Source organism: Chaetura pelagica, unplaced genomic scaffold, assembly GCF_000747805.2.
Source record: "Chaetura pelagica isolate M959 unplaced genomic scaffold, ChaPel_1.0 scaffold405, whole genome shotgun sequence".
Lineage (NCBI taxonomy): Eukaryota > Metazoa > Chordata > Aves > Apodiformes > Apodidae > Chaetura > Chaetura pelagica.
This window is the reverse complement of record NW_009953489.1, coordinates 4,844,213-4,854,277: the sequence shown is the minus strand read 5'-3', so window position 1 is coordinate 4,854,277 and position 10,065 is coordinate 4,844,213. Positions and strand designations below refer to the sequence as shown.

The following is a 10,065-nucleotide window of genomic DNA, read 5'->3' as shown; positions in this document are numbered from 1 at the left end:
AAAGGCCCCGCAGCCCGGGCCGCGCCCTTTAAAGGTCCGGTAACGGGAGCCCGAGGCCCGCAGGGCAGAGCGCGGCGCCAGGTGCGGGAGCCGCACGAACCCGAACCCACCCCGGGCGCAGCCGCAGCCCCGCCTGCTGAGGGGGAGTTTCCTCACAGGGAGGGAAACCTTTCCCCGGCGGCCCCAGCTCCCCCGGATCCAGCGGGTTTTGTCATCGCCTCCACCTGCGGCCCAGACACGGAGCCGCTCGGCTCCAGGTTCTGGCCCTGCCCTGGCACGGTGGTCGCGGAAAATCACACCGAAAATGTGCCTTTCTCCAACCTGCCCCCCACACCGCTCGCTCAGGACTTTGCGGGAGAACGGGGTGAAAAAGGCAAGTCAGGCTTTGCTCTTCATCTGCTGCCACCATCCCGCTGCTCAGGTTTGAAGTGCTGCAAACACAGCTCGTTAAGTCTTTGATAATCCCACACAGCCAAGAAGCTCTTCCTGTAACACCGCTCGGGCCATAAATGCACCACAGAAAGTGCTTGAAGCGACTTTTCTGCTTGAATCACCCACGTTTTCAGGGGACTCGTGGTGCTTTTGAGACTTGAAGGTTCTGTCATGCTCTTCTTTACAATGCAGCCTGATACACAAAGCTTTGTCAGTGTTACTCCCCTCATCATTCTGTGGAGCCTGCTTGTTTGGGTTGTTGGTTTTTAAACCACTGTGTGGAGTTTGCTCTGTTTTCAATAATATTCAAATAGCCACATGAAACCCCCACCTGTGCTCCCACACACCTTTAAAGATGATGGCAAAGGGAACAGCTGCTTCCTTATCTCTTCTTAAGTGCATTCAGGGGATGGGAAATTATCAGCAAGCACTCTCCTCCTCCAATCATTTGTCCACATGCAAAGAAATTACCAACACCCAATTACCAAAGGAGTTGCAGGTAAGGAATTGTTTCCCTACTGCCTTTCCCAGGTTGAGGGGAAGAGGGACACTTCTCTTTTCCTGTGCAGCAGAGGTCAGGTTTACAGCTCCAGCCCTTGTTAAAAGCAGTTTCCCTGCAAAATTAATGTATCAGTAAAAGTCCTACTTCAGAACTTGCCCTTTAAAGCAAAGGATAAAATAAATTTCATTATGGAGGCAGAAGGATTTTTTTCTGTGAGATCTAGTCTGCAAGACTCTAGAACCACACCAGCATTTGTGCTCTGGCCTGCAAAATTGCAGAGGATCTCCATCTTCTGGGAAAAAAACACCCAACACAAACAAATTGAAGACCACAAACTACTTAGATTAAAAAATTCAAGTTCTTCAGCTTTTAATATTCAAACCCATACAGCAACAGAAGAGAGTCAGAGACCTAAGTGCAAGGGAACTGGAATGTGGATTTTTTTCCCCTCTCCATTTCAACTCATGACTGGAAAACTTACCCTTGCCCCAGTGCTGATACCATGGCATGTCCTGCCTGTCCCACAAAATCCCAGTGTTTTGTCTTCAGAGGGATTAAAGACAGACTACAGATAAATACAGGAAATTATCTGACAAGTCACAGTCCAGAAGAACCTCCAACAAGGCCTTTATTTCATGCCACAAGAGGTTCTCCATTTTCAGTGACCATCATTACAACAAAGGAAATTCTCATGTATCAAAATGACCATCAAAAAGCAGTATGTCAGAAAGCAAGTTTTCTTGCATCATTTTCTAATACAGCAGGTAAAAAATATAAACAAGCCATACAAATACTTTATACAAACAGTAAGTTTTGTGGTTCTTTGTTTGGGTTTTTTTACATTTACTTGGTCAATTTACAAATAATCTCTCTAGACAGTTAAAATTACCATACAATGACTTGAGTACAAACCTCCACCTTATCCCTCAGCTTATTAAAATGTAGAAATTCTCCTTGGCACAATAAAAATATATCTATGTGTGTATATATATATATATACACTGCCCAGTTTGTCTCTGTATTCCAAATACAACATAATTGCTCTGGTTAGCATGAAATGACATTACAATTTATGAATTGTAAGGGACAAAAAACCCTTTTCCCTAGAAGGGTGGAGAAAAGTCTAAGTCTACAACAAAAATAACAGTTGTTTTTAAGAAGATGATACATCAAAAAAAACACAACTCAAAGTTGTGCTGTTTCCATCATCACAGATGCCTTAAGGTTTTTTTTATTATAGAGATTTAAAAGCAAATCAAAAGTGTTTTCTCAATTCCATGAATTTCTTTTAAATAATTTTAAATCCATTTAAAGTTCTAAAAAAAAAAAAGTTCCAACATAAAGGGTAAACAGCAGCTTTCAACTCCATAGAAAACAAAGCAGTGGAAGACATTCAGAAAGCAACATAGATGCTTCATAAGGTATCTTAAACCAGAGCTGAATTAAGGTAAAAAAAAAAAAATGGGCACAAAAATTGTATTTACCTCAGTCTTCAGTATAAAACAAGAGACTCAGATATGAGTAGCTTTACTTTTTCCATTTCTGTGTACCTGCACAGCCTGTGTACCTGCAGCTGCTGATCTGTGCCCACGTTCAACCAGATCCACTCTGCAGTTAAATATGAAGACCAGGAATTGTTTTTAAGGCAGTCAATTAATCACTCTCTTCACTGGAATCAAAAATGTCACTGAGCTGGAAAGTTGTTCTCTGCTGACTGGCTGTTAACTTGTCAGAACTGAACTGCTTCTGTTTCCTTTTTTCTAACATTTCTTCAAATTCTGGAAGTTTCTTTTCAAAAAGATAATCGATGATTTCTTTGGAAAAAAAACAAACAAACAAGTAGTCTTAGTTGGATCTGTGATGGAACTGGTGCCATGGGGAAAAGGGATCTCACAGGCAGCAATGATTTAACCAGTGTTAACTGGTTAAAAAAACCCTCACTCTTCCATAATAATCACAGTAGCTGGAGGGTGGATCAGACACATGAACATGCACAGAGAAACTGAAACAGCAGAGTCATCAGACTTCTAAAAGCCAAGGTACTAAAGAGGTTGACAGGGACTGCATGAAGATGCCACTGAAAGCAAACTTACTTAAAAAGCATTGAGTGAAATAAGTGTAAAGTCTGAGATTTTAGACAATTTACTTAGGGGGAAGCTAAGAAAGCATTGAACCAGAATACATGTCCTCTTGAACAACAAAAAAAATCGTTCATTATTATAATCAGCTAGGATACTGACCAGAAAAAGTCTTTTTCTGCCAAAAAGGGACACAGGAGACTTTTAGCTTATAAAATTTTGCTTGAACATAGGCTCTAGGGACATCTCTGAAAAGACAAGAGTTGAAAGAATTAGTGGTGCAAGGAACTATTGTAAGTTCAGTTGTTCCTGAATTATCTATTCATGAGAGTGATGTTACTTAAACAACATCAAAGCTTTACATAGAAAGGATGGATTTCAAATCCTAAGCAAAACAATTTTTCAAGACCCTCTTGAAAGGTGAGAACCTGAACCCCACCAATATACATCTCTAGGTTTAGTGAAAAGAAATGGTGAATTAAACTGAAAGCATGTGGAAAAAGAATTAAGTGCTGTAGAAAAAGTATCAACATTTGCAGTATTGGTAATTTCATATTCAACATTTACTGTGTTTGGAAGGAGACAATATAATGTTACACATTCCTATAATTCTCCATTTTTCCTATGTGTTAATTATCACTTGCCAAAGTGATAAGTGATGTTTTAAGTTCAAAGACTGCAGCAAAGACTAACACAGTTTTAGCACACAAAATGTGCTGGGAATACAATAAGGGTTGCTTGAAGTGGTTAAAATTAAGTTTCAGAGATTTGGGGCAGTTTATTGCTCAATACTATGCAGGATATACCAAGGATATATATATATGTTAGCAAACTAAATGACATTTTCTGTAGTTGCAGAGGTCCAAGACTTTTGATGCCTTTGTGGAATTTTTAAGACTCTCTGCTTCAAGTAGCCTTTGTATCCATAAAAAGAGGAGAAAAAAAAAAAGTTTACCCAATAATATTACTGAGTTCTTCCCAGTTCACTTCATTAGCATCTTCCACTTTCATTTCATACAACCTGTGGGTATCATACAGAAGCAGTTTGTAGGCAGAATTGAAGAAGTATTTAATTCACTAATGCTCACAGCTCCCCCACTCCTAAATCACAAGATATTTTGTCCAAAGAAAGAGCAGTTGCAAAACCTGAAGGAAACTGCAGGAAAGTTCTCACCCAGCAAACTTTTATACACTCAACTCAGAACAGTAAGAGATGCAAAAACATTCCAGGACCTCTGAACTGTACCTTTTGATAAGATTGATCTTGGCCTGTAATCCTTTGGTCCCCCTGTACACCTGCTGCCCTTTGGTCATCTTGTTTGTTAAAATGGTAGTCCTTTAAAAACACACACAAAAAAAAAGATTTGTATCATTCTAGGCACCACAAGGAAGTGTCTTCAACATGCTAGAGCTGCCACAGAGCAGCAGCAATCAGGCTTCACTATCCCAGCAAGAACAGGCAACACAGCCAGCAAAGAGTTATTGGTCTCAGACACATTTGTTGCACCTGTCTGTACTTTACAGCCCAACAGTCATTGTGGCACAAACACTTTTGCAAAATGGCATTAAATGCCCCCTGGAACACATTTGACTGTCTCAATTCAGTACACCTCAGTAGAGGAAAGGTAAAACCTTACCATTTCTGTTTACATTGTCTCCAGTATCGAGTTCCCACTTTAGCTTCAATCTCAGTCCAGGGCAGTTTCTCACACAGTTTCTCACGGTCAATGGAGAGATCCCTGTTGGATTTGCCTGATGATGACAGGGAATTGGATTCTTCCCCTTCCAGCCTTTTCCTGATCACCTCCTCTACTGCATGCATCAACTTCTGGGTCTCCTCCTTTGACCAAGGACCATAATTAATAGCTAAAATTGAAAAATAAGGTGAAGGCATAATGCATCATCAAATAGCAGGGGAAAAAAGGCAAAAGAACAACTGTTTCACTTTGCACTGTTCTTATTTACAGCCCTGGCTTCTTAACATGCTTCCCAGAAACTCTTTGTACCAGATTTGAGAGAGGAGTTCAAGCTAATTGCTAAAGAATAGCACTGATCCCTAGTTTCTATCTTTTAAAACCTGGTTGCCAAATTCCTCCTACCCTCCCCTGAAAGCATCTATTTAGATGCCAGTTCCATTTCATTAAAAGTTGCATTTGTTCCACTTCTTTTCCCCTTTCTGTCAGAGACTGTTCTTACCCCTCACATATGAAAATGCAACCAGTGGTCTGGAAAAAAGAACCACCACCACAAATTCATTAAAAAAAAATTAAAAATCCACTGTAGGGCTTTTTATACCCAAAGTTTAGGGCACATACAACACACAGTTAAAACAACTTCTCAAGTTGCCTTACACAGAATTAATTTTTCTCTTAAAATTACAAACCTGACTTGATTTCAGAGTATTTCATAGCAACTGAGAGGTTAGAACGGGACATCATCTCAGCAATCTTCTTCCAATCATTGCCATGCAGAGCGTGATACTTCTTCAACTTTTCTTTTTCTTCCTTCGTGTACCTAGTTGAGGAAATGGGCACAACTGTAAATTCAAACCATTCCAGTATCTTAAAAGACCTGTAATCTTTACAGGTGTTTCTATGTCACTCATTTCAAGCCAGATTTTAGAACAGAGGTATTGATAAGGACTAGTCAGAAGAATAAACTGTCAAATCAGGCACAAATGGGAGAGGTTATCTTCATTTATATCCATTTTGAATCTACAAATAAACATCAGAGACTGATATTACCATTCAGAAATTATTTAATATTATTCACTTACCTCCCTTTATAATTGTTTGGGTCAAACATCTTCCTTGCTCTGTAATAGATGAGCCTCCAGGGTCGTGGTATTCCCTCAGCTAGGAGGTAAAGATTCATTTTTAAGGAACATTCTCACACTGGTGAAGCCACTTAAAAAAGCCAAAACAAATTCCCAAACCCAACCACACATGTTTTCATGACCATGCTGTCAATTCCCTCGATCATCAGGACATACTCTCCAACACCTCAGTAACTACACAGGAAATAAATTGAAGACAATCTCAGCAGGAGCTTAAAAAAATAAACAAAGATTAATTGTTGCTACTGGAAATGCCAAGAGCTGGTGAAGAATTGTTCGTGTGTGTGTGGATATCCAAAGTTAGATCAAGGTGATATTTGAAACTCTTAAATTCTTCATAGGCAAGCAAAGATGGTCAAGAACAACACACTGTACAGATTATCAACTACAAACTCCCAGCAGCACGTTCCTTTTTCTGCCAAATGCAGCCCCATGGGTGCTTTTCAATAAATAGCTATTTTAGAAACTACACTGGAATTTTACCAGGTTGTGGAACTAACATTCAATTTGAGAAGGAACTTAAATACTCACAAAGTTTTTGACAAAATAGGTGTTCTGCTTTCAGGCGCTTGATGGTTTCTTTATCTTCTGGGTACCTGGAGGTGAACAGGAGTTTCTCAGCACTGTCTATTCCAGTAATGGTTAAGAAATCTTCCACATTTTTCCGGATTTGATCATTTTCCTTCCGGGAGAACCTGCCAAACTTGACAGTGACACCTAAAAATATACAGAAAGTTTAATTTTTAATTAAAAGGAAACCTCGAGCAGCACCTCTTGAGCACTGCAACTCAGGCTCTAGCAAAAGTGTAACAGAAGATCAATGAATTCAAAAGGTGAAAAAAATAAACTTAAAAAAGACAAAACAAGAGCTGGGAGCAGGGGATTTCCACCAAAGTTTTGGGTTGTGGATGCTTTGGGAAGTGGATGCTATAAAGCAGAGAAACAGAAAATTACATCCACTGGAATGAAGTGAGCCAGACTCCAGGGATGTACCAGGCATGATACAAAGCCAAACTATCTTCCCCTCTATCCCCGGATTAGCAGAGCTGCACAGTGTTTGCTCCTTGCTGCAGTAATGTGAGATCTCAGCTTTCCAGTGCCTGAAGGAGCTCCAGGACAGCTGAGGAGGAACTTTCAACAAGGGCTTGTAGTGAGAGGAAAAGGATGAATGGATTAAAACTGGAAGAGGGGAGATTTAGGGGCCACGTTAGGAGGAAATTCTTTAGTGTGTGGTGAGACCCTGGAACAGGTTGCCCAGCAAGGTTGTGGCTGCCCCATCCCTGGAAGTGTTCAAGGGCAGGTTGGATGGGGCTTGGAGCAACCTGGTCTGGTGGGAGGTGTCCCTGTCCATGCAGGGGGGTTGGATCTAGATGATCTCTAAGGTCCCTTCCAACCCAAACCATGCTATGATTCTCACCTTGTTTTTTAAACTCTTTAAACCTCATTAAGTCTCTTCCAGCCATCTTCCTGATTGAACTGTCTGATATATTCCTCACGTGAGGAATAAACTCTTCCAATTCTTGTCTTGCAATATCCAAACCCGTGTCTGAACAGACAGTAGAGTTCAGGATCTCATCATCGCTCACACTAAGCTCATCAGAGGCTGCCATTTCAGTAAAGGAACTATTCTGGTCCTTCCTTTCCTCTGATGCCAAGGGTTCTGATACCCTGATATGAAAGAAAAAAAGGATTAAAATGAACTGCTAGAGCTCCAAAACAAAGATTTTGTTAGTGTCTCTACCACTAAGGGAATGAACATGTTCATTACTTAAAGAACAAGGAATATTTCACACACCCAACCCCTTGTCTTTCCAGCATTTTAATATAGATATAATTTAGTATCAAATATCCACACTTGCAATACTCAAGGAGCTTGCTGAAGTGGTGAAAATCTGCACTTTTCCCACAAAACTCTCACACCTGGACCTACAGAAGACACAATGTCTCCTGCAGTGCAGAACTCTTCCATCTCTCTCTTACTAGAGCTCTTTATTGTGTGTTCTAGACACAGTAAGAGCATCAAGAGCTTCTTACACCAGCATTTGCTTGCACAGATCATTACATTCTTTAGTTGACCTTACTAATTGTTTGGCAAAAATGCACATATTCAATATTAACACCAAATGTAGCAAATTAAATTCCTTCTTTCCCCCTTTTAAACAGGAAAAAATATTCTACTCTGAAGGCAGTGGCATTCTTACCAGTTTTACTGTGCTGGTAACTAAGCTCTTACAGTAGGTCTCCATAATATCTCAATGTAACATGAAGGTTTTTGAAGTTATTTTTTAAAAAGACATATAAAACAGACTGAAGAAAAATCTGGGACCCAAATCATGTGGCACAAACATTTCTGGAGGTGGGGAACAAACCCAAACAAACCCCAGAATTTAACTTACATTACTTCAGATCCTGAAGACCTTCCTTCCATGACCGAAACACTGTGTTTGGTTGGCTTTTTGGCACGTGCTGGAGTTTTCTGATGAGATCCATCAGCTGCTTTAGTTGGCTTGGAAAAAGGAGCAGGAGCATCCACAGAGTCTTCATTGATGACAAGAAAATCATCAGTGTCACCATCTTCTTGCCATCGCTGGGATGAGGCAGCACCTCCCTCCTCTGCAGGTGAGGGCAAGGCTGGGTCTTCCTTTTGCCTGCTCTGCTCTGGAGATGACACCAGTAACTCAGCAACAGTCACATCTGTGTCTTCCTGCACCTCTTGGCTACTGCTGCCTCTTTTCTTCTTCTTCCTCTTCTTTTTTGGTCGTTTAAGGTCATTTTTCTCACCTGTTTCTGAGGCAGGCAGCTTGTGTTCCTCATCATTTTCAGGCCATTTAGCTTTTCTTTTCTTCTTAGCAGATTGTTTGAAATAAACACAATCCACCTCCAGATAACTTTCATCACTTTGCTGATGTTCTGGGACACCAGGTTCCTCTGAGGCAGGCAGCTCGTGTTCCTCATCATTTTCAGGGCATTTAGCTTTTCTTTTCTTCTTAGCAGATTGTTTGAAATAAACACAGTCCACTTCCAGACAACTCTCATCATTCTGCTGATGTTCTGGGACACCAGGTTCCTCACTCTGATCATCTATGTTCCCACTGTACTTAGATTTCATCTTTTTCTTTTTCTTTCTGGAAACAACCACTCCAGTTTCATCATTAGTTTCAGTTTCATTTCCTGCATAAAAATGATCTAACAAAGACTGCTTCTTCTGCCCTTTGATTTTGTGTTTCTTCTTCTTCTTCTTCTTCTCAGAGCCTTCAACCCTCTGTGCTGCTCTCTCATCAAACAGCAGAGGAGAAGCACAGCCAAGCTCTGCATTTTCTTCACTTTCACCATTTTGATGCTCCTGGTGATATTCTTTCTGTTTTCTCTTCTTCTTCTTCTTCAGAACTTTCTGAACTTGAAAAAAATCATCTGCACTTACTACTTCTCTCATATTTTCTCTTACCTTAAATAAAAGGGAGAAGTTTTACTCAAGTATGTACCATTGCACAGTAAGAAAAAAATCAATAAACCCCCTCCAAAAATACTGTTGAGCTACTCAATATTTTCTTAGAAACATTTAATAAAGGTACTTACTTTTTAATCCAGCTAATGTTGGAAAGTGACTATGAAAAAGTGACCCCTCCTTCATCAAACAGATGTGCATCACAGCTGTATTCAGCCTTACAACTGCCTTCCTGTAACAAAGATACACTTTAATAACTATAAGCTTGACATGGATTTTGAATAACTACACAATGACTGCTCATTATATTCAACTCTGTTTTCAGCAGGAAGCAGCAACAAGCTAAAAGTAATAAAGAAACATTACACTAATCAGCACAAAAACTAAGTTTGCTAATTAGAAGCTTCTGACTGGCTTTGCCCACCTTCAAACAGGGCCAGTGAGGACCTGCCAGCTCTGGTGGACTCTGCAGCCAGAGCCAACCTGGTCCTCAACAGGAGGAACTGTGGAGTGACACAGAGCAGGCAGGAGGAATCTTCTGGCATACTTCGTACAGCCAGCACATAAGAAAACACCTATAAAACAACATTCTGTCATCTCTGAAATAAAAGACCTTGAATTCCATCCCCAACATGGTCTCCAGCACTGACCAGTACCAGACATCACAGGGGACAGACCCCAACCCACTCAGCCCCCGAGGACAGACCCCAACCCACTCAGCCCCGGGGGACAGACACCAACCCACTCAGTTCCAGGGGACAGACCCCAACCC

General features: G+C 40.7%; 1 protein-coding gene across 1 annotated transcript; it reads right to left on the bottom strand.

Annotated features, from left to right (window-relative positions):
- Nucleotides 1-2,587: 2,587 nt before the first annotated feature.
- Nucleotides 2,588-9,281, bottom strand: TTF1 (transcription termination factor, RNA polymerase I). The gene is made up of 11 exons (XM_009998876.1): nucleotides 8,859-9,281; nucleotides 8,245-8,726; nucleotides 7,266-7,516; nucleotides 6,380-6,565; nucleotides 5,789-5,867; nucleotides 5,396-5,526; nucleotides 4,650-4,878; nucleotides 4,259-4,348; nucleotides 3,968-4,033; nucleotides 3,175-3,260; nucleotides 2,588-2,748 (listed from the first exon to the last, which is right to left on the bottom strand). Exons 1-11 carry the CDS (start codon nucleotides 9,279-9,281, stop codon nucleotides 2,588-2,590), a joined length of 2,184 nt encoding a protein of 727 aa, XP_009997178.1.
- Between the last annotated feature and the right edge of the window lie 784 nt (nucleotides 9,282-10,065).

Excerpts from the sequence above, each read along its gene's own strand:
- TTF1 (XM_009998876.1), bottom strand. The coding sequence starts at position 9,281 with ATGAGAGAAGTAGTAAGTGCAGATGATTTTTTTCAAGTTCAGAAAGTT. Across the intron at positions 5,527-5,788 it reads CCAAACAATTATAAAGGGAG|GTACACGAAGGAAGAAAAAG; the intron begins GTAAGTGAATAA and ends TTCCTCAACTAG. Across the intron at positions 4,034-4,258 it reads AAGATCAATCTTATCAAAAG|GTTGTATGAAATGAAAGTGG; the intron begins GTACAGTTCAGA and ends TGATACCCACAG.